Source organism: Macrotis lagotis, chromosome 1 (genome assembly GCF_037893015.1).
Source record: "Macrotis lagotis isolate mMagLag1 chromosome 1, bilby.v1.9.chrom.fasta, whole genome shotgun sequence".
Lineage (NCBI taxonomy): Eukaryota > Metazoa > Chordata > Mammalia > Peramelemorphia > Peramelidae > Macrotis > Macrotis lagotis.
The window spans coordinates 366,772,483-366,797,543 of record NC_133658.1 but is presented as its reverse complement, the minus strand read 5'-3'; the positions used below and the strand labels follow the sequence as shown (position 1 = coordinate 366,797,543).

At 39.2% G+C, this 25,061-nt stretch overlaps 1 protein-coding gene across 7 annotated transcripts in view; it reads right to left on the bottom strand.

Moving 5' to 3' along the window:
* Positions 1–1,455: 1,455 nt before the first annotated feature.
* The window catches only part of ABLIM3 (actin binding LIM protein family member 3), a 164,920-nt gene continuing 141,314 nt past the window's right edge, over positions 1,456–25,061 (bottom strand). The window contains exons 10-19 of one of the 7 annotated variants that reach the window (XM_074212370.1): positions 24,466–24,516; positions 20,255–20,389; positions 15,552–15,616; positions 13,293–13,440; positions 10,718–10,747; positions 9,865–9,923; positions 8,443–8,503; positions 6,590–6,597; positions 5,607–5,687; positions 1,456–3,890 (exon numbers count right to left, since the gene is read on the bottom strand). In XM_074212370.1, the coding sequence (XP_074068471.1) occupies positions 3,777–3,890; positions 5,607–5,687; positions 6,590–6,597; positions 8,443–8,503; positions 9,865–9,923; positions 10,718–10,747; positions 13,293–13,440; positions 15,552–15,616; positions 20,255–20,389; positions 24,466–24,516 (752 nt within the window). In that variant the 3' untranslated portion in view covers positions 1,456–3,776. Of the gene's footprint in view, positions 3,891–5,606; positions 8,504–9,864; positions 9,924–10,717; positions 10,748–13,292; positions 13,441–15,551; positions 15,617–20,254; positions 20,390–24,465; positions 24,517–25,061 lie in introns of all 7 variants that reach the window. The other 6 variants (XM_074212371.1, XM_074212366.1, XM_074212367.1 and 3 more) reach the window with 6 other exon arrangements.

Here is a 25,061-nt window from a genome sequence, read left to right as displayed (position 1 = left end):
ATTTGATGAATTGGATTTGTTCCTCTGGAAAAGTACCTACTTTCTATTTTCATTTTTCTTCCCCCTCCCCCCAGTTTGAATAATTTATTGAGCATTTTCAACTGCTGACCTGTCATTTTCCTGGTATTGACTCCTGTTTCCCAAAGTCCCTTAAATTCTGCCAATAATTCAACTTACAAAAACAGGTTCACCATCTCAGGGTAACTAAAGCTTCATATGGCTATGGAAGCACACTACATTAGGACTTAGAATCTCTGCTAATTATTACCTATGCAATATGTGTAGATCACTTAAATATCTCTGAGACTCAGTTTCATCATCTGTATAAAGAAAAAGGGCTATGCTTCTAGTTCTAAATCCTATGGTTCAATGGATGACTTTCATAAAACTTATTTTGCCATGATACCAAATCATCCATTTTTCCCTAAAATTGGGGTGGGAGGAAAGAAAGTTACTCAGTGGGAATCTAGAAAAATATAACTCTCCTCCCTCCACACCCTGAGAGAGTATTATTATATATTTCTTACAGAAAAACCTAAATTTAAATCTTGCCCTCCAACTTTAAGTCTGAGTTTTCTTTTGATTACATCATTCTAATATTCAGTTGACTATCTACAAGGAAGACGGAAAGAAAAAAAGACAGATGCCTCCAAAAATGAGTTGATCAACTAGAAGACTGAGTAAATTTTGCATGAACATACCCCTTGCCTCTCCTTCCTTTTCCAAATCATTCTTTGGAACATGGTAGGTTAGGAGGATCAATCATTTTTGCCTCCTAAACATCCCAAATTCCCAAACCTTTGCATATTTGAGCAACTGTTCCAAGAATTTATAAGTAAACTTGATTGGACTAAATAAGCAGCATGGCTCAATAGATACAGCACATTCTACAATAACTTGTACTCAGAAGGACCTGGGTTCATATTCTGCCTCTAGTCTAGCAAGTCACTCAACCTGAGCCATAGTTTCTTCTTCTCTGTAAAATGGGGTTAATAATGCTAGTATTCCATACTTCAGAAGATTATTGTGTAGTTTAAATGAAATTAATGTATGTAAAGTGCTTTGCAAATTCTAAAGTGCCATAAAAATCTCCATTATCATTATCTCCGTAGATGTATCCAATTCATAGATCCTCAGAACTACAAGGGGCCAGAGAACACAGAATGTCAGAGATGGAAGGAAATATAGAGAACATCAAATTCAATTCTTTTCAGTGTAGAGTTGAGAAATGGATCCAGAGATAGGAAATTTACTTGTTCAAGGTCACACAGAGGCATGCCATTATTATGGGGGGTGGTGGTGAAGGTTGCAGATCTCCTGATTGCCAATTAAGAGTTGATTGTTTTCAATATCTAGAATGTGTATTGGGCTGGAGGTGGCAACCATCCTCATGTTTAAAAGCAAGAACTAGTAGATAGAAGTTCTTGCTTTTAAACATGAGGATAGTTGCCACCTCCACTTTGGTTCATATCATAGGAAGCCCACATCAGCCTACCTTGCCTCCTACAGATCTATCAGCTGTGCCCTGAGGAGCATAAATGGAAAGGGATTACCCAATGGAGGCCTAGGTTCTTTGGCTATGAAGAATATTCCTGTTGAATCTAATTCTATCCAAACCAGAAAAAAAAATACAGGAGGGCAAAGGACTTAGTTGAAAGTATGTGTTTTATGGAAAGGGAAAAAAAGTCAACAACAATAACCAAAATTTTTTTCAAATCTTTCTAAATTATGAGAGATCATTAATGATATCTCAGGTTCCAAGGTGACGTCTGAAGTGGACCATGCAAGCCAAGAAGGTCCTAATTGGAAGTGAGGATGTAATACAGGTTAGAATTTCAAATGATAACATTAAATGTCAGTCTTTAGGTTTCCCTTCATAAGCCTGCTGGACATGGCCTCCTCCCCAATTAACACAGGTTCTGACAAATTCTTATCAAACAGAAGAACTTTCATCATTCCACCAACAGGAATCACATAAAAGGCTTAGATTCATATTTTGATAGTCCTATATGACCTTGCCCCATGTTCTGTGTTTCCATGGAGGAGACATCCACCATTGCAGGACAATTAAGGGAGAAAGCAAAGGCAAGGAGCTTCCAGGAATATAAGTCATGATATACCTCTGGCTCCTCAGACTATCACTCTCTCAAGAAAGAAGGCAGATATGAGAGTGAGAAACATCTTCCCCAAAGGGCAGAGGAACCAGTTAAAGGAGAAAGCATAAGCAGGGGGAGTCCCAGGAATATAAATCATTATATTCCACTCAGCAGCTGCTCCTCCAGGGTCATCCTGGTAAACCACACCCAGATTTGAGGAATAGAGCCAGAGGGCCTAAGAAAGGATAGTGCTTAACTCATGAGGAACAGGTGTCAGGCTATAAATCTTCCTTGGAGTGACATAGAATTTCTTAGAATCAAGGAGAATGATGAGAACATCATCCCTGTTGTGTGTTTGAGACACTAGGCACATTGAATATAGAGTTTAGAATTCATAGTTTAGGGGATTGTACTACCCTGCAGAAGGGAAAGGGTCAGGCAGTTTGGAGTCAGAGAAAAAGGTTAAGTGCTCCTTACTGTGATTTCTGGACAAAGGAAAGATCATGACTGAGGAAGGAAGTTTGGGGGAAACAAGGTGAAGTCATTCCTCCTAGGGCATCACTAGTCAATGCTGTAACTGGTTGATGTGCAAAGGAATAGAATAAAAGTATCAGACCAGAGGAAGAGAATCCTAGAATCTTAGATCTGGAAGGGAGCTTAGAAATCATCTATTTCACCCCTCCCCCCACCCCAATTACCCAGCGCAGAAATCCTGTCTCCACTCTTTCTGGAAGGTGTTTCATCCAGTCTCTGCTTGAATACATCCACTGATGGGAACTCACTAACTCCTGAGGCAATTTATTCCATTGATGGATAGCTCTAGTTGTTAGGAAGTTCTTTCTTAGAGAATAATAGAGTATCAGAGCTGAGAGGGACCCCATAGTTTATTTGGTTCAACCTGTACCTGAGCAGGAAGCCCCTCTACTTGTCCACTCCACTAGAAAATTTCTAGTGAAGGGAGACTCATTCTATAAAGTCTACTTAGGTTACCTCCTCTTTCCTTCCAAAATTTCCTAATTACAAACTAAACAGTGAAAAAGTCTTATTTCTAATCAGTCAACTCCCAGAGGGGCTCAAGGATGCTGGAGAGCCCTGTGGATCACTCCGTGGGAGTGTCCAATCAGGGTTCTGAACCACAGCTAGAAGGCACCTTAGATATAATCTAGACTAGCCCCTTCATTTTGTGGAAGAGAAAATGGAGACCCAGAAGAGTTAAATGGTTTACCCAAGGTGACACATGTGGCAAGGATTTGAACCCAGGATCTCTGACTAGAAATCCAGGGCTCTTTCCATTTCACCATGTGAGGTACACAGTGGAAACTTGGGAAAGAAATGGGGGATCAAACAGAGGAGAGAATCCCATAGCTTCTCTTGGTAGAGAAGAGTGGGACTCTGGTGGAGGTTGGGGGAGCTCAAATTACCACAAACTAGATGTTTCTGTATAAAAAGACCCTAATGAAAGGGTTAGAGCTCCCTGAAAATCCCTCCCTAGATCTCAGTGCACTTAGAAAAGAAGAAATTAAAAACTTTTGTATAACTTAGAAATTGCCTGACAGTTCAGAAAAGCAAATATCCCTGCAGGCAGCATCTCCTTCTGTATGAGAGTGGGTTATACTGAGCTTCAATATAGAGATTTATACATATATCTTTATATAAATGTCTATTTATAGATTTGTGATCTCAGAAAAGACGAGCTTGTTTCTTCAGTTCGTTCCTCTTCCAGAGGGCCAGTCGATCAAATTCAGTGATGGTCATGCCAAAGATCTGATAGAATTCTTCTTGGGACAAGTGGCGCTGGAAATAGAGGAACAGAGAAAGAGAGAACAGCATAAATGGGGGAGTGCAGCTTGGGGACTAGATGGGGAATCAGGGGCATAAAGTCCCTGGAAAGAGCATTGCATTTGATATCAAAATAACTAAATTTAAATCCCAGTTGATACCTACTATCTGTATGATCCTGGGCAAATTATTTCTATTTTTTTGTTTTAACATGTGTGGAAACAGAGGTTTGAATTAAATGAGGGAATTGCTTTAAGTGATACTCCAAAACCTATCATCCTTAGAAGGTTTCCAATTTGATTGGCCCTGTCTGCCTGGAAATACTTGGTGATCTCTTTATAATAGAATCAAAGATTATAGAATAGCAGAGCTGAAAAGGTCCTCAGATCATATTACATAGAATGTTAGAAATGGAAGGGATCTTAGAATATAGAACATAAATAACGGAGAAAACCACAGGTCTTAGAATCTTAAAACCAAAATGAACTTTAGGGTTTTTTGGTTTTTTTGCAATGCAATGGGGTTAAGTGGCTTGCCCAAGGCCACACAACCAGGTAATTATTAAATGTCTGAGGTCGGATTTGAACTCAGGTACTCCTGACTCCAGGGCCAGTGCTCTATCCACTGTGCCACCTAGCCACCCCCAAAATGAACTTTAGAAAATAGAATGTTTATCCCGGAAGAGAGCTTAGAACAAAGTCAGTTCTGGAAATATCTTTAGAACATAATATAAAATGGAAGAGCCAGAACTCACAGAAAATAGAATAAAAAACGTTAGAGATGTTAAGGACCTTAGGACGCAGAACATAATATCTAAAGGGAAACTTCAAATTTGACTGTAAGATATAAAATTGGAAGGGATCACAGAATGTTGAATATCACTGCTGGTTAAGACCTCAGAGATCATCAAGTTTCAGCTTTTGCATTTTGTAAATATAAAAACAGGGAAGGGGAAGTAACTTACTCATCTTTACAAGGTTAGTAAGTAGTAGTTAGGATCTGAACTCAGGCTTTTGACTCTAAGTTCAATATCTTTCCTTGGCACTGTGGTCCTTACCATAAGTTTTATAATCACCAAAGCTGCCCTTCATTATATTGAAGAATCTTACTTCCCTCTGCCCACCATCCTAGTCCTTCACCTAATTGCTTGAAAGCTTTTTCCTCTCCCTCCAATTCACTTCTTCTTTAGCAGTTTTTGTAATTATTGTTTTTTCTGCCTTTCAAACTGTAAGATCTTTTATTACCCTAGTGCTGCCTGTGGTATACAGTAGATACTTAACAAAGCTATATCAGATTGAAATGAATATATGCAGATAAAAACAGTTTACTTCTGTAGTTTGCTTTCTAATTATTACCTTATTTGATATGTAAAATGGGTGTGTTGTGTTGATGCACCACGCAGCATAGGATTGTAATGAGGAGACAAGACATGGCTAGCATTTGTAATTCCCTTTAAGGTTTATTAAACACTTTCCTCATTATAGCACCATGTTGTAGACAGTATCATTAATTCCAGGTTATAAAAAAATGTGCAGATTGAGGGTTAAGAGCACTGTGGGACAAGGCTGGACCTTAAAACTCAGGTCTCCGGTTTCCTATTGCATATTCTTCCCAACTATGCTACAAATTCCTTGAAATCTCATTCTTCTTGGGTAACAGAATGAACACTAGAGGTAATGGATCACTTTTGAAACTGTCTTGGAACTAGGATTGAATCAACTCTCCACTTACTTCTAAACGAGTCCTGTCCACATCTTTGGGTAGTCGGTTTCTCCCCCTGGTGGTCACTAGGAGCAGTTCATATGGATAGATCTGAGGAGCAAGCAAGAAGATAGAGTTTATCATGGAAGGTTAGATGAAATGCTGAAAGGAGGAGGTATAAGCTCAGAAAGGAATCTCTAGCTTCCTTGACTGGCTAAGCAGGGTGACCCCCCCACCTCCAACCACCCAAGCAGGTTTTGAGCTCAGGGGCTTACCTCTCTGCTGAAGGATCAGAGATTCAACTCTTAGAAATGGAACAAGGATGTTTAAGAAACCTTGGCAGACATTCCATAATTCTGTAGTCCTATGAATCCCTGTATTGGTCCTGGAGTTAAGTGACTCATGGATCTGAATAATGGCTAGTAGAGTTTAGAGGCTCTGAATTCTAGGTTCAGTGGGGTTGACCTTGGAGTCAGAAGACCTGGGGTCAAATTCTACCTCTGGCATTTATTATTTGTCAAATTACTTTGTCTCTCTTGCCTTGGTTTCCTCATCTGTAAATGAGGGGAAGTGACTAGATGGGGTTTCTTCTAATTCTAGGTTAATGCTCCTATGACTTGGTATTCCGTGGTCCCCTAGAGAGCCCTGAAGTATCAGAATCAGGACCCCTAGTTCAACTTCCTCATTTTACAAAAGAGGGAACTGAGGCCCTCAGAGAGGTGGTCCCTTGTCAATCGTCACACAACCGATGAATGGCAAGGTTAGGCTATGGAATCATTCTTTCTGACTTGAGAGCAATTCCTCTTTTGATTACACTATGTTGTCTCTTCCATTCAATTTCCTAAGGCAAGATCCAGGGAACAAACGGTGAGTTCTGGGGGTGAGGTATGGAGGTGAAAAGGAAGGTCATCTTTGGAAGACCCCTAAGAGTTTAGTATTCTTATCCCTATGAATTGCTAGTGCAGCTGTTCTTTGGGTAAGAGACAGCTCTGGTAACATGGAATGGATCTTACCTTGTACTCTGAAGAGAGAAAAAAGAGAGGAAAAAAAACACATCAGTTCACATTACCCAACCCATTTTCACCTTAATGCCTCATCCCCTCCCCACTTTGTCATGTTTTGCACTGGGATAGATGCATCTTGTTTTTTTTTCAAAACCTTTCCCTCTCCATTCCTCACCCTCCATTCCTCACTCCTGAAAGACATCCAAGAAGTAATCCTTGGTATGAGGTACATCATTCCACTCTGACACGCCCCAAAGAACCTAGAGAAGAGACTAGATAGTACTGTTGGCAGCTAACTCAGAAGGAAGAGAACACATATGGATCTGGTGCTTCTCTAAGAAGAAGAGGTTGACAGATGTTTGCCAAATGGAAATGCACTGTGCCACTGTTGCCTTTGGGTTGTAGTCAGAGGCTTGTTTGTAGGTTGTCTCAAAATCATTCAAAGGGGAGTAACTGCTGGGGAGGGACAAGGCTAAGGTTGGAGGACTCTAGGACTGGTAAGATGAGGGAAAATGAGACTCAGATAATTCAGAACTAGAAAGAACCCCAAGGATTATAGGATCAAATTTCAAGTCTCCTTATTTTAAAATATTAAATGACTTGTCCAAGGTCACACAGGTAATACTAAACCTCCATTTTACAGGTGATAAAATAGAGACCCAAATATATCAAGTGACTTGCCTGAAGTCATAGAGAAAGTAAAGGGACAGAATCAGTATTTAAACAGTTTCTCTGACTCCAGTATACCAAGAAAGAATTTAATCATTGTATAGAGGCTTAGACTCAGTTATTTCTAAGGCCTGCTTCAATACTGGATTTAAAGAAGGGATGGAATTGCAATCATTTGATCTAGATTCAAAACTTGGTTCTGATGGTTATTCACTAAATGAAAAATGGGCAAATCACTTCTCTCTCAGCCTCAGGTTCCTCACTCAAAAAATATAAAATAGCAATATCTCTGTGACTTATTTCAAGGGGCTGCTGTGAGGAAAGTAGTTTGCAAGTGCCAAAATAATAGGGGTCATTATTTTTAATTTTTATTGTTACTGCTATGGTTCTAAGAAGACAGAAGCCTCTAAATCTAGGGAGAAAAACAGATAATTGGTAGTTAAACTCCTTCACAGATTTGCATTCCAGATTTATTTCCCATTATTCTTTGTATTATGTCTGAGTTATGCTGATCCCTTTACTGCTCCCTATAGGCAACATGCCATCTCTATTAGACCTGGAAAGCCCTCCCTCCCTCCTTACTTTGGTCTCCTGGAATCCCTAACTTCCTTCAAGGTGCTACCTTTCCTGATGCCCTGAGTTGTTCGTGTCCTTTCCCAGCCTCAGTAAAATTATTTTGTATTTAGAATTATGGGCAAACAGGATTGTAGATTTAGAGCTGAAAGGGACCTTAAAGCTCTCAAGTCCAATCTCCTTATTTTACAAAGGAGGAAACGAGGCACAGAGGTTAAATGACTTGCCCAGAGTCATACAGCTAGTAATTGTTTGAGGCAATTTTCAATACTCAGATCTTCCTTACTTGAAGTGAAGAGGTCTATTCACTAGGCCACTTAATTCCTGTGTATACTTTGTATTTACATTTTTATGTACAAAATGTAGTCTCAGAGCAGGGTAAGGTCTGGTTCATTTTTGTTTGTATCACCAGGGCTTGACCCTTAGTAGGAGCTTAATTTATATTTGTAGAACAGAATTAAATTGAATTATAAGAAAACAGGAGCTGAAGCCATCTCAAATTATTAGTAATGGAGCCCGAATTTCTACTAGAGAGGTACTATACTCAGTGGAAGCAGTGAAGGAGCTCAATGAACTAATGATAAAGGGATCTTCCCTATCAGAATCCAGTTCTGGCTCACCTCGCATCCCCCAATTAACCGCGTTCATGCTGTCATAGTGAAAGAGGTCTGCACTGGGTGTCTGCAAAGAAGAGAAATCACAAGGTTGGTTTCATGTTAGCCATCACCTGCCTCTTCCTGTAGCATTACATGCCTTTCACATGGTGTGCATACTTGTGCGACACACACACATACCACCTACCCACCCACACACACACAATCACATTTACACACCAAACACATGACACACACATACCACACACCGCACAAATACACATACAGAGACACACACACACATATACCCATTCATCCACCACACACCTACACACCTACACACCACACACACCACACCCATACACCCACACACATACCCCCCCCCCCCATACGCATACACACATTGACTAGTGGCACTTTTCACCCAAATTGGGGAGGTTTCTCTGCACAGTGATGCATTACCAGTTATAGTCTCTCAGATGACCCCATGATGACTGAAAGGTTCATGCAAACCAACCTGGGCCTGAAGTGGAATTCTTTCTCCAAACCTCTTTTTCCAACCCTTTGACAAGAAATGACCTTCTGAGTTTCCCTTGAAGACCTCCAGGAGCAGGTTATCCCCTACCTTCTGAGGGAGCCACTCCATTTTGGGCTAGCTAGTTAGGGAGTCTTTGCTGACACCAAACCCATATCTGGTGCTCTGTAATTTCCACCTGTTGCTCCCAATTTTGTTCCCTGGGGCCAAGCAGGACATGTCTAATCCACTTTCCACATAACAGCACTTCAGATATTTAAAGAATAGGTATCATATTCCTTCCACTATGTCTTTTCTTCTCCAGGACAAATATCCCTGATTCCTGTGACCAGTCCTCACATGACATGAATAGTGCCTTCCTAGGGTCCAGGGAAATCATAATGAGGCACTCATTTTCTGGCAGGCCCTAGGTCCAATGGATTCATTCCACATAGTCCAATCTCCTAACCAGAAGAGAAGGCTTCACTAGAGACCTAGTTACTTTACCATCCTTGTTGTTCTGTATATGTGCTCTTGACTTGTTACAATCCTTCCCCAAATGTGGTACACAGAACTGGACACAGTGTACCAGACGGCCTAAACAGGGCAGAAGACATCAGGACTCTCACATCCTCTGCTCTGGATGGTATGTATCTATGCAACCCAAGTTCTCATTAATTTTTTGTATCTGCTATGTCATACTATTCACCTCAATGGCTTATCAGTATTATCCCATTCATTTCATTCTTTCTTCCCCTTCTGGGATTTCCAAGAGTCTTAACTGAAACACCAAATCTCTCAGCTCAGTTTTTTCTCACCTACTAACATCCATGTTGCTTTGGCAACATTTCACTCATTAAAAAACTAAACAATAAATCAAATTTGAGAGGAATGACCCCAAACTAGGGACAGATGTGATCACCCAGGCTCCTTACCCTGTGAAGCCCATTTCTCCTGTAGGCAGGAAGTGAGGCTGATTTGGAGATGAGGGGATCTGAAAAGAAAACATCAGAACTATCACTTTTATTTTTATTCCAAAGACTCCCCCATCTAGAGGAAGGCAGAGAGGTGATTCACTCTATTAAAAATCTCCCTCATATACTTGAATGTATAATTATAAACAAGGTAGGAAAGGCTTCAAAAATTAGGCTCTTCATTTATGTTCTTAGGGACATTAAGAAACATTTCTATAACTCCCTCCCCTTGCTCTACAAATGAAGAGAAGGGAAATCACTTGCTTAATTTCATACAGAGGCAGAGATGGGGTGTGAACCTGGAACATCTAAATAGGATCCTAGGATTTAAAATTTTAGAAGGCGAGATCATTTTCATTAGTACACTCACTAGTAAACTCCCCTTATTTTACAAACGAGGAAAATGAACCCAGGGAGGTTAACTATCTTGCTTTAAGGCCACACAAATATATCAACAAGTAGCAGAGATACAAGTTCTTTGATCCCAAATCCAGAACTCACTTCTACTTACCTTGGCAGGCACAAGGAGAATAGGAGACTCCAAGATTTATGACCTCCTCTGTTTTAAGGAGATCACACCTCTACCTTCACATACAAATTGGTATACTTCCCCATCTCATTCTGGCTTTGAGAATGGGCTCCCCCTTCCCCTCCTCAATTGTAAAGAGAATAAACAGAAATACTGAATGGGTCTTTTTAAGGTCCTGTCAACTGTTGACTGGACCAAGTTCTGACTCATCAGGGTTGATTAACACTAAGGTAGGATGGGGTAGGAAGGTCTTTTGGCACATCAAGGGTCAGAAACTCTACATACCACTGTCAGCCAGGTAATGGGACCGGGGAGCTGTAATCAGAGAGAGATTAGGTCAGCACAAGGGAGCATGCAGGGCAAAAGCCTATCCCATTTGGCTCTTCAAGTTATACTGTATGACTTCCCTGTGGCACCCATATATGATGTGGCACCCATATTCCCAATGACACATTCCAGATATTTTACCTATTGCACTATTGGCCAATGCAAAATGGGTTCACAGACTAGCAACTAGTGCTGAGTTGTCAACTCATGATAAAACTATTAACATAGTAGAATCTACTCTTAAGTTGTTTCCTTTTTGTATTGTCTACTCTCAGAACCATACAATATTAGGACACAGATTCCTGGAGGGGGAAGACTTAACACAAAACATAGAATGTCACTATTGGAATGTACCTTAAAATATAGAATGTCAGAGATAAAAGGGATCTTAGAAGAGAGTGCCAAAGCTGAAAGGAACCTCAGAGCATAATCATAGATTGTCAGAGGCTAGAGAAGGACCCTTATAATTTGGAACATTACATCTGGGAGAGACTTCAAAACACAAAATGTCTGAGTTGGAGGAGTTCTGAGAATTTAGAATGTCAGATTTTTTTTTTTTAGTCAGGCTAATATCTTGATGTTATGATGAAGGAAACAGACCCAGAGTAGGGACAAGACTTTTTCAAGGTAAGACATGGATTTAATGACAGAGCTTGAAACACAGTTCAGTTTGACTCTTAGCCCATTATACTTTGTACTGCAAGACTTTGTTCCTAGGTTACATTCATCCTGCTTCAAAAATCTCATTTTTCTTGTTTTTTGAGCCTTCTGCATTTCATCTTTTTACTGTTTCCATTGAGGCTGAAGGGTTTTTGCCTATTTAGCCTAACAGTCTCTCAATATTCACTCCCTTTATCCAGTGACAAGGACTCAGTTTGTCACAAGGGCTGGAAGAAAATTACAAGGTCTCTGCTACAACCTTGCTCACTAGAGTCTTCTTAGTGGTAGACTTCCCACCCTTTCTGGTGTGTCTCTAAGACACAGAAGACAACTTGTGTAGAAAGAAGTCCTTGTAAGGTTTCATCATATTTCAAAAGTCTGTGATTTCATCAGGGTTAATCTTTCTTACACCAATATAGTTCAAAAATCCTTTACTCCACAGCAGATTATTATCATTAATCACTGTGACCAAAAATATCCATCACTTTGAGGTCAACCCTTTGGTGGTGGGCTTTGCCAAAGCTACTCTGATCTTCAGTTGACAGACACAGAGATTATTGCTGAATGCCTAGCATACCACTAAAGCCTTCTTTGAATGTTTTATTGTGACTTGGAGTTGATGTAGATCCTCAAAGTTTATGCCAGCAAAGTGCAAGTTCTATCAAACTGGAAAAGGCTCTGAATATAGACTTATCAATAATTGTGTAAAATCTAGATCAGTAACATATCAGCTCAGGAAATTATTGGATCATATTGGATCATACAGCTAGAAGGAACCTTGGGGGTCATCAAATATAACCTCATTTTATAGAAAGGGAAACTGAGACCCAGGGAAGTTAAGTGACTTGCCCCAAATCACATAGGTGGTAAGTAGGAGAAATAGGATTCAAACCCAGCTACCTGGATTCTACATTTAGCATCTTTCATCATCAAATATAACCTCATTTTACAGAAAGGAAGTGACTTGCCCAAAGTCACACAGATACTAAGTAGGAGAAATGGAATTCAAGCTCAAGTACCTGAACTCTACAGCCAGCAATCTTTCTACCAAACCACACTGCCTCCTCTTAGAGTTAGGTGGTCCTAAAGCCTATTTTCTACCTTCATTTTATAAGATGAGGACACTGAGACACTTATTTAGATAGTTGCTACTTAAGTGATTAAAGTGCTGGATCTGGGAGTCAGGAAGACCTGAATTCAAATTCTGCCTCAGATCTTTATCAGCTGTGTGATGGAGGACAAGTCACAGCTTTCCTCAGTCTTGGTTTTGTAATTTGTAAAACAGGAATAAAAATGACACCTTCACAGGGTTGATATGAGATATCAAAACATAAAGAACTTTGCAAATCTTAAAGTGCAATGTAAATGCTATTATTCTTATTTTTATGAAACTTGCCTATGCTTATTAAGTAGGTAGAGAGTCCAACTTAGGTCTCTTGACTCCACATCACTGGAGATAACTTCCTCGACTGAGATGCAAGAAATGGGGAAGGGGGTGTTATACAAAACAAATATGAGGAGCATATGGCTGGGAGGGAGAAGTTGGAGAGGATCACTCAAAGCCAGAAGTTTCCAAGATCAATAAAGGAATTTTGGATGGACTGAGGATGTATTGATGTTCAGAAGAAGGGAATATATTCTTCCCTAAGTAAGACACACTGGATTCCTGGACTAGATGCTCAAAATAGAATAATAATGAAATCTTAGAGGTAATTGCTAGCTCAGGTGCCAAGGTTCAGGGTGTAATTATACTTTTTTTCCTAGATCCTAAGTCTTTCCTAACTCTTGAGTAGGATTTGGGACATCCAGCTCTGAGGGGCTAAGAGAGCAGGAACTCCCCAACCTTGTTGGCCCCCAGTCCTCTTGCCCTTACAGCCATTGAGGGAAGTCTCATAACCAGCAGTGTGCAAGGCTTCTCTGCTGCTAGTAGAACTCCGGGGAGGGGTCCAGGGATCTGCATAGGAACTGGAGCGAGCCTTCATCTCCTCCTTTAGAATCAGCCGACCAATCCCACTCTGGATCTGGGAGGGAGCATGGAGAGCAGAAGGAAGAAGAGGGAGGACAATAAAGGCAGAAAATAAACAAGAAGAAAAGAGGGAAGGGAAAGAAGTGGGGAAAGGAGGGGAAGAGGAGAGAGAGAGAGAGAGAGAGAGAGAGAGAGAGACAGACAGACAGACAGACAGACAGACAGACAGACGGACAGAGACAAAGAAATAAGGAAGAGGGGATAGGAAAGCAGTAGAGAGGAAGAATGGAAAAGAGAGTAGTGAATCAATAGAGAGAAAGGGGGAGAAGAGAAGAGACAGTAAGGAAGCAAGAGAGAGAGATAGAGACACAGAGGGAGCCAAGAGAAATGTTGAAAAGAGGGAGAGAAGGAGGTGAAAGAAGTAGGGAGAAGAAAGGGAGCAGGAATGGAGGAAAAAGGAAAGACAAGAGGAAGAAAGAGGGAAAGAAGAAGGGATAAGAGGACATATGTTTTAAATTGGTATGGTGCATGGATGCCATTCCCTTTTTGGGAATGATTGCTGGTTATCTCTTTTGTAAAGAGATCCAAGAGCTATAGCCTGAAACTCATACTCGTGGACCAAAGACCCAAACTAGAATTTCCTTTTATTTTGCACATATCTTTAGCTTGTATTTCTAAGTAAAGAAAATTGCATTACTGCAACTAAGTACAATATGTCCCCTATTCTCCCTCCACTCCCGTTTATCCATTTCTTGGAAAAACAGTTTGAAATCTAGAAAGACTGAAGCTCTACCATTCAGGAAGTCATTCTAAGTGACTAAAATCTGGTCCTCACAGGAGTATGCCCAGAAAGAGGGAATGAATCCCTGCCGGGAATCCTTAGCCAGTCTACTTCAATGAATAAAGTACTTAGGACAAAATAAAATGCAAGTTTTTCTTATTAACATTAATAAATAATGAAAAATGATGGATTTTGAATAAAATAACCAAGGTTTTATGGCTCTTATTTTTTATCTGATTTTGAGATCCAGGGCAAATAATTTTCCCTCTCTAGTCTTCACCTTTCTCCTCTATAAAATAGGGACAATAACACTTTGTACTCTCACCTTACAGGGGTGGAACTGAATAATATTTTGAAGTGTAAAAAGCTCACTAATGACCACATACAGGTACTATATATCAGATTTTCAGGAGCATAAAGGAAATTCATTCAGCTCACATCATACCCAGAAACCTGAAATCTAGTGATTTAGCTGTGAGTGAAGACTCTGAGCTTAAGATCCAAAATTTTGGACTGACCTCACACAGATGATAAAAAGGCTTTATTTTAAGCAGTGCTATTGTGTGACATTTTATATGGTATAACTTATTACAACAAATATTTGGAGTTACCAAAAGAAAAAATAAGCATAGTAAGAGAAAGAAGACTTTCTTATATGTGATTAATGAGCATCAGTCAGTTTATTTTTCAACTAAAACCCCAGAGCTGCTGCTTTTTTGCTCTCAGAGACACAAAAGCAACTAGTATACATAATCTCTTGTAAAGATTTTTTTTTTAAATCCAGAGCTTCTTTATAGAAGTGTTTTCAGGTGATGGAATTCCTTGGTGAGTCATGGGAAAGTGGGTTCTTCTAGGGTCCTCATGCCTTTGAATCTTTCCTTTCTACCTGATGACCAACGAAGCACTGCCCCCTCCCCCAACCTCCAATTTGGAGACCTAAGGGAAACAGATGCCTTAGAAGCTCAGGGTATCCAAGTTTGTCCAACAGAACTGTCCCTCTTAGTGAGTCTTTGAAGTTTCAGATCCTGTGGTCTAAACTTGAAGCAAGCAATTTGCTCAAAGACACATAGGTTCTAAGTAGGAGACAACACTCTGATTCTAATTCCATTACTGTTTTTACCACCCCATACTGTTTCACAGTTGATAATGGGATACCAACATAGAATAAGAAATATAGAACCAAGGGTGCAAAAGGATATTGATTATACTGATTGGAGAATAAGGAATGAGCTAAGGACAGATGTCCAGCTCCGACTTCCCTCATATTCTCCAGAAATTCTATTTAAGGAAAATATTGGCCTGCAATCTATGCAGGACCAATGGAAGTTCCCCACAATGGTGTATTATAGAGTGATCAAAGGTCAACAAGGCAAAGTACTGCTCACCTTATGCAGACCACGATCAAAATCATCCTCTTCTCCTCCTGCTGAGAACCTTCGGGCTCGGGGCACTGGCAGGGGACAGAGGCAGGTTTATAAGTTCAATGAGTGTACCCACCACAGGCCAAACACTCAACCTTCTAAGGCCCATCTAATCAGGGATCCCAACAAGGCCATTTCCCATCTCCACTTTGAGAAGGGCCAGCAAGGATTCAGGATTGAGAAGATCATCTGAAATGCTTCAAGATACAATATCCCCTTTGAGAGAGAAAAAAAGGGTGGCTCATGAGGCAAAATATTCTGGACAAGGTCTGTCTGAATGTCACTGGCTTTCCAATGGCTACTCTTTGCTTTACAAGTTTTTTGTGTTGTCCTACTTCCATGTATTTGTTCGTGTTCCATGTGACTAGAATGACTTTCTTATGTTTCTTTACCTGTTGAATTTCTATCCATTCTTTATAAAGTCTAATTAATATGCCATCCTACAGTGCTACAGTTCTTCTTAGGACCTGGTGAAGTACCAGGGTATTAAAGGAGATAGAGAGCCTAGAATGTGGAGATCACTGAGATAGAGAGCCTAGAATGTGGAGATCACTGCCAAAAGATAAAGTTTAAACCAGAGCTCACCTAGGATATAGCTGTAGGAAAAGAGGAAGTTCATCATTAGATAATTTCCTATTTAAACTTTTTTTTTTGCTCTCTAGGTGATAAGTTTAGATGGTCTACCTGCTGAAGCACTCAATGCTGTTAGCACTCTCAATTTTTAGCACCCAAGAGAGCTGCCTAGTACAAAGTGCAAGTCATTCTGCCCTTGTTATATTTATGCTTCCCTTCCCAACCTGTTCCCAATCTCCCAATAGCCTTCCTTTGCTTCATGCCTTACCCAGCATTTTGTTGAGCTTCTCTACTACACATCTAATGACAAGGTAACCTTTCTCATCACCAAGGTCAACCTCTCTCCATGCACAGTAGATTCCTTTCTATTTTCTCTTCTCCAGCAGATTGCCCCTATAATCATTTTCATTCTCATCCTATTCTTTAATCTCTTCCTATCAGCTATTTCTTTACTGCCTATAAACATATTCAGGAGAGTATTCTCTGTCCTCAAAAAACCTCCCCTTGATTCATCTGACAGTTATTACCCTATATCTCTTCCCCTTTGTGGCAAAAATCCTTTTGAAACTAGCTACAATGGATGCTCCATTTCCTTTTCTCTCACTTTTTTTCTTTCTATAACCTGACTTCCAGCATCATCATTCAACTGAAACTACTTTCTCCAAAGTGATTAATGATCTCTTAGTTGTCAGATTTATTAGTCTTTTCTCATCTTGATCCCGCTTGAATTCTCTGCAACCTTCAATGGTGTCAATCACACTCTTCTCCTTGATATTCTTTGCTTTCCAGGCTTCTGTTTGATGATCAAAGCCCTTCATAACTTGCTCCTCCTCCCCTCCATAACTTTTTCGGTCTTCTCACCCCATACACCCTTGCTCTGGCCTCAATGTACTGTGCAATCCAGAGATACCAGTTTCCTTGCTGTATCACAAACAAAATACTCTATATCCAACTCTGGACCTATTTTCTCTTTAACTTTTATGTACAAGATTGCAATATATACATGGGCATTTAAACTGGTTATCCCTCGGGCCTGGAAGTTTTTTCTCATCTTTGCCTCCTGACTTCTCAGCTAAAGTTTTATCTTTTATGAAAGGCCTTTTGTGATCTCACTTAATTCGAATGCCTTCTTTATTTTAATTATCATTAATTTATTCTGTCTGTGTCTTATTTGTACATAATTGTTTCCATGTTGTCTTCTCCATTATATTGGAAGCTTCTTGAGGATAAAGATAACTTTTGTTTTTCTTTGAGTCTCCAATGCTTAGCATTGTGCCTGGCATATAATAACTTCATAAATGTTTCTTCACTGATTGACTTACTAATGTTAGGGTACAAATATCTCCTCTGAGTTCATATGGTGAGTAGCTGTTATTAAATCTGTACTTGCTATAATGCAGAAAATATGGAGGTAAAAGCCTAGGTTTTATTATCATGTTCAAGTATTAGATTCAGGCCTCAGAAAAAAACCTGAACCACTATGAGGATTCTGACAAGGTTTTTTTTTTAAGGAAATATTACATCAGAGTGACAGAAAAATAATTAATTTATATACTGCAATCTTGTACATTCTTCTTAAACCATAAAAGTTAAAGAGTGGTTGGACCTATAATACTATAGTTCCTTAAATGTCATAAAAGATGAATAAAGTTAGTTAAATAGTCATATTCTTATATATCTTCCAAGGTAACAAATCTTGTCAAACAAAATCTATAGATAAAAAAAAGTCAGGTTGCAGATTAAACTAGCTACATTGATCAAGGAGGGTGATTTACATGTCACCAATTAGTCAAGGACAGCTGGAATTCTTCCTTTGGTTTTTTTATTCTATGATGTTTAAGGCTGTAAATAAATTTTCACAATCCATGGGATAGATTTTGGTGAGATGGGTTAATACTAACTAAAAGTTGCAGGACAAATAAAAGAAAATAAAAAATTCCCATTACACTGTTTTGTATTATAGTTATCTATATTTTTGTTTTACTTCCCTCCTAGACTGTGAGGACAAGGATCAAGCATTATCTAAACTTTTATATCTCCCCTGGTGTCATTCTTTAAACTTAGCAATCATTTAAGAATATTTCTTATTGTTAGACTTCTGTTCCACCTGCCTTTAGATGAACTGTGGAAAGGATGGGTTTTTGAGCCTTGATTGTGGTGCCTCTGTGCTATTCTTGAATTAATATTCCCCCTTTTGCATTGAATGGGTCAGTGATCAGCTCCATAGAGCTTCAGCCATGTCACCTATTATCACCAAAATGGAAAGGGTGGTTGAAAGAAAGTGATCTGTCCATCCCTAATTCTCACTCTAGGACCTACAGGGTCTCTGGGAAGTGAGTTGAAAAAAAAAAGTAGAAGAAAGAAATGGTGAGAAATATAAAAGAGATAAGATTGGGTCAATTAAACATAGATACAATGAAATTTATTAAGTACTTCGTGTGTTTAGAACACTGTGCTGAGCATTAGTAAAGATACAAAATTAAAATTAGACAGCCACTGCCTTCACAGGCTTTACTCTCTGGTGGGAAGATGTACCGAAGCCCTGGTTATCTATCTTGCTTTGTTATATTCATTTATTTGATTAGATTTTTGTTTATTTTCTCTGCTTCTATCCCTTCATTCTCCATTCCCACTAGTTCAAATTTTCCTAACTAGAATGTCTTATTAGCCTCCTAACTGATCTCCCTGCCTCCAGTTTCTGCCTTCTTCAATCTGTCCCTACCCATACTATAACTTCTTAAATCATGACTCTGATATTATCTTCTGGCTCAAGAATTTTCAGTGATTCCCTATTCCTTATCTACTACTGGATTAAAGTGTGATAACCTTACTTTAGAATCTAGGGTCCTTCACAATTTAAGTCTTTGTTTCCAGATCTGTTAGAGCTGGAAAACTTTATTTGGTCCATACTCTTCATTTAACTTATGTGGCTTTTGAGACCCATAGAAAGTTAGTAACTCATCTCAGGCCACACAGGTAATTAGTAACAGAGCTAGGTTTCCACCATTCCCATTTATACATTCTTTGTTTCATAGAATAACTGACTATTCCTTGATCTTGTCTTGCCTTCTCTTGCATAGTGTATATATTAGATTGATTTGTTTCATTGTTTCACTCACATCTGAACTAAAATCCCATCTTCCTGAGCAGTCTTTTCTCATTTCTCTTACTGTTAATGCCTTGTCTTTTTTAAATTATCTGTAGTTTATACATAGTTGTTTGTACATAGTTGTTTTCATGTTGTCTTCTGCATTAGACTATGAGCTCCTTGAAGGGAGGGACTAGGGTTTTTTTCCCCTTTTATTTGTATCCCTAGGACTTAACAGTGTCTGCCTCATATTAAACACTTAATAAATGCTTGCTGTCTTAATTTAGAATGCACTGCTTCATCTTTACCTTTTGAAATTTCATCCCCCCCCCCAAAGACCCAGTTGAAGTACCACTGTTTTCATGAAGACTTCTCTGATCCCTCTAGGGTGGAACCAATTTCTTCCTCAAATTTCTTGTAACACTTTGCTGGATCTTCCTTTTGCTCTTATTCCCATTCTTACTGGGATCATCACCTATTTATGAACAGGTCATTCTCTGGGACTGTGTAAGTATTTTTTTTTAAATTTGTTTGAATTTTTGCATTTCAGGCAAAGAATGGGCCCCATATTTCCCCTTCCCCCCCCAGTATTTGTGATCTGGAGGCTTCCCTGATGTCCAAGAGTAGAATGAAACAGTTCCTATTCTCTTGACTTGAGGGAAGCCTACTGTAGGAAGACTGGGGCCCTTCCTCTTCTCCAATGTAAGCACAGGACCAACTAGCATGGTATGCTGGCATCAAAGAAGGCACCATGCTGTATGAGCAAAGCATAATTTTCATAGCTCAAAGAAACACGAGAAGTAACAATTTAAAGACATCTCCATCCCAAATGTTTGAAAAGACTTTTTGTGGTCTACCTGTAGTAGAGACTTCTGAGCTCATATTGGTCTGATCAACCACAGTTAGATCCACTGTACTTTGATCCAGACATGGTGATGTCATTTTGTTCTTCTTTGTGTAAGGACGGCAACCAACTTCTCCTCTCATTTCAGGCTTAGCCACCTACCTTTGGGGGAGCTGTGGTATGTCCAGAACTCAGATTCTGAGCCATAGAAGAGGTCCGGGGAATAGGCCGGAGCATATTTGGAGGACTGGGTGATATCTTCACTGGTTTTGCTTTTCGTTGCTTCCAATGATTTATCTATGGAGGTGTTCACAAGATAGGAATTCAGGAGGGTTGTGGGGGGGGGTCTGTCTAATCAAAGGCTAGAGAAAATCTTGACATTAGACAAATGAAGGACTCAAATAGTCTTCAGCTATTTCAGCATTGTTCTCCCAACATCAGAAGCCTCAGGCTCCTACAAATGTCAGGATAACAAGGACAAGAGAAGGGAAATAGAGAGGGGAAAGTCATTCTTGGTCTGACCTCTGACTAGGGCTAAAAATGATCCCCATACCTCAGCCTAGAGGCTGAAATATTTCTTCTCTTATACATTCTCAATTCTGTTCCAGCTCTGATATCTTTTATTTTTTCCTTCTAACTTCAACATGCTAGGTTCTAGGTCCCTTCTAGCTCTGACAGTTCATGTACTCCAATCCTTTCCCACTCCCATTCAATAATGTATGTGATAAAGGTGTTTCAGATTCTGACTTTTTATGCTATAGGGTCCTTTCCAAATCTGAAAATTCTACTCTAATTCAATATTCTAAGGTCCCTCCTATTTCTATGATCATAACTGGTTTCTAGTTAAAGACTAAGAGAAGAATAAAACTATGGAATCAATGATGGGGACTAGTTACTTACAACACAAGAGGTGCAGAAGAGATCAGAAAGAGTGATGTCATGTGACCCAGGGCAAGCCAAGCCAATGGAAAAAACAAAACACATTCAAGAGACATCATTACCATTAGAGGAAAGAGAATGCTACACTCAAAGATACTGTGCATGCTGATCCTTGCATGCTCTTCTCCCTTCTAGCCTAGAACTTCAGATAACCCACTGGCCACAGTTTCTAGTCTGAATTTTCTTCCTCATCATATATTCCCTTCCCAATCTTAGGGTCCTTTAATTAACCTATCATATGATCTATAGCTTTATTCTAAAGCTGGATTGAATATCTTTGGTTTGACAAGTTCCATTACTCAGTTTGAGGGCTGATATACTCTGGCTCTCCTCCTTCCAGAGGATGGATAACAGTAGTGAAGGCATGTTGACAGAAAAAGCTAAAATGACTGATGAGTCTATTAAGTGTAGCCAGAGATATCTGACCTACTTCTGATTGGTATATTCAAAGCTGGTATGGGTCTTCTTACTTTGGATTGCTGTGGTTGTAAAATGCATGAAGTCTTTTAGTCTACCTCAATATAAAACATACTTCTATGCAGGGCTAATCACCCATGTTTATGTTTATGCCTTCATTTCCTTAAACCAGAAACAGCCTTGGGATCTGGATGGCTGAGTTAGTCAGAGTCTATGTTTTCTCAATATTTTTTAATCCAAAAGATTTATATATTTATATATATATTTATATATTATCAAGAAGCTTTTGTTAATTGTTGTGGTCAAAAAAAAGTTATCACTTGGTGACCAACTTCCTGATGATGATCCCCAAGAACTCATTATTTCTGAGGATTTTAGACTACTAATCCTATGTTCTATCCATCATACAGGGGTAGGCTGCAGTATACATCCTTCTCATGTTTCATCTTGAAAGTTCCTACCTATAATAACCTGACATAGAGACATGCTGTCCAGTCTTCCTAAATGAATTACTTGTAATGTATCCTAATTCTGTTCAGACTACGGCTCCTACAGAGATATGCCTTTTCACAGAGAAAGTCATAATTTGAGGCTTCAAACCAGTGCTGGAGACCTTAGAGGCATGTTCTTGGCTCTCTTAAAGTCACACACTATTTCCTCTTTTCTTGTTAAATGTTACCTGAGAAATGGGCCATAGGGAAGAACCATATTAGAATCAAAAGATTTAACCTAAAATTAAATTAAATTAAATTTAAAAAAGAATCAAAAGATTTAGAGCTAGGAGGGACCTTAGAAATCATCTGAACAAGAGGTTCTTAACCTTTTTTTATATGTCACAGACCCCTTTGGTTATCTAGTGAAGTCTGTGGCATCTTCAGAATAATGTTTTTAAATAATTGAAAGAAATCAATTTGTTAGAGGTTAATGAAAATTAAGATGTAATTTTTTTTCCCCATCTAAGTTCAGGGACTTCCTGAAATCCATTGATGGATTCCAAGTAGCAAATGCTCAAATCTAGTTTAATCTGATCATCTTAAAGATGAGGAAACCAAGGCCAGAATGTCACACAGGGACTAAATAGCCAGAACAGGGATTCAAATCCAGCATCCCTGTTTCAGGGACTCTCCACTAAGCTGCATTTGAACCCCTTCCTTTTCTTGGGTTGTAGTCATTCTGAATCATTCTGGATAACTGTTTGAGTTCCAGCTAGAAGTTCATCCCTGCCTATTACACACAAAAAGCCAAATAGAATGTAAGCTTCCTGATGCCAGGGAACTATTGTGTTTTCATCTTTCTACCTTCAGCATCCAGTGGTTTACCTAGCACCTAATAGACACTTACAAAAGCTTATTGATTGATACCAGTCATTAAGTGTTAGAATTTAAATTCTAATCCAGATCTGCTCATTCTAAGTTCAATACTCTTCAATAAAGTACATTAAACTAATTCACCAATAACAACATTTGAAAATTATTAAATATTTCAGAAATTTCCCGGCTCTATATACGTGAACTATACATAACTATTTCCTCCATAACTACTCCATGACTATTTCTGTGGGTCATTTCACCTGCCTTAACTTTGCTCTCAAAGCTACCACTGTAGATTAGGACTTCATTACAGCTCAACTGGATAAATTGAATAGCCTTCTAATTGAAATCCCCTTTCAACCTTTCAAATCATTCTTCACATAGCTGTCAAATTTATATTCCTAAAATGCAGGTCCGATTATGTCTGTCCCTTATTGCAAAAAGCTTCAGTGGATTCCTATTGATAAAAAAAAATGTTGTTTAAGCTGTTTCAGTCATGTCTGACTCTCCATAACTTCACTTGGAGTTTTCTTGGCAAAGACACAGGCTTGCCATTTCCTTCTTCTGCTTAATATACAGATGAGGAAGCTGAGGCAAATAGGATTAAGTGATTTACCCAGGGTCACAGAGCTAAGAAGTATCTGAGGTCATATTTGAACTCAGGAAGAGGATCTGGAGTTAGATCTGGAGATCTAACCATTGGGTCACTCACTGCCCCATTGTACTCCTTAATCTTTGGTATTTAAAAGTATTTCCCAGTCTGGTTCCCAGTGATATTTTTCTACTTTATTTTGCATTTCTCCCCTTCACATAAACTATTTCCCATTCAAATTGGCCTGTTATCTCAACATGGCATCTCTTATTTTGATGATTTTTTTCATATTATGCATGTCTGGAATGAGGTGTCTTTTTTCAGAAACTTTAGCTTCCTTCAATATTAACAATTAGATGATGCAATGGGTAGTGTACTGACTGGACCTGAGTTCAAATACTGATTTAGATTCATGCCAACTATCCAAGTCTTGTAATCTCTTGACTTCAGTTTCTTTATCTATGATACTGGGGTTAATGACAACACCTACTTCAGAGGGTACTTGTGAGAATCAAATGAGATAACATTTCCTTAAAATACTATATAAATTATAGTTTTATCATGAAGATTTAGTTTGAGTAATACATTCTTTAAGGTCTTTATTTTCTCTCTCAGTTGTTAGTGATTCCTTTAACTTACTTATTTATCTGTCTCTCTGTCTCTCTGTCATTCTATTTCTGTCTATTCATCATCCATTCATCTCTCTTTCCTCTCTCTCTCTCTCTCTCTCTCTCTCTCTCTCTCTCTCTCTCACACACACACACACACACACACACACACACACACACACACACACGCAAGCACAGAGTAAGTAGAATGTTAGCTGCCTTAGGGCAAGGATTCAGGTTTGGTTTGGTTTTGGATTTTTTTTTTTTGCTTTCTGTATCCCCATTACTCTAATACTTCACCTTATACACAGTAAGAGCTTAATGGGTTGCTTTGAATTGAATTTGAAGTATTTGATAAATCTTAAAACAATCTATAAATATGCATAATTTTTATGTGGAGGGAGGGGCATTAGCACAAATTTCCTTATTCCATCTTCCCAAACCACAGTTGAATCCAGTATCCTTTAGCTACACTTCTGTAGGCATCTGACTTCCCCAAAACCATACCATGTCTTTTGTAGATGGGGGGTTTCCGGTAGATGTTGCTTTCTCCAGCAGCTGTCCATTGATGGAGGTAGAGGTAATAGGAAAGGAGAAAGGATGAAAAAGACAAAGGAAGAAGCACAAGTCAATTTGTCTGAACAGAGAAAGGATCTGCTTGATCACCTGAATTAAGGGTCTACCATTTCTCCCTCTAGGAAAGACTTCTTCTAAAATCAATTTCCCAACAATATCTCAAGTAGCAATCAGATAAGGAAGGAGGCTGTGGGGTGCAGGGTGGGGAGGAGAGAGGAGGAGCAATGGATTCATTGGCATATGTCAGACTGGTGGTAGAACATACCTTAGATCCTGGAGGGTGGAGATGGAGGCCCAATGTGTGGAGTGAGCATGCATAGCATGAACCCCATGCAGAATGAATGCCTTGTTAAGATACCCACTGCCCTTTCCCCACACCCACAGCTCATTCTGCTCTAGGACCATGTATTCTGGGTTTATCACTAACATCTCATTCCTATTTCACCCCATGTTGTCCTCCAGGGTTGATTTTGGAGTAGTGGAAAGGTATGGATTTCATGGTGTTAGAAAGGGTCCCAGGGAGAATA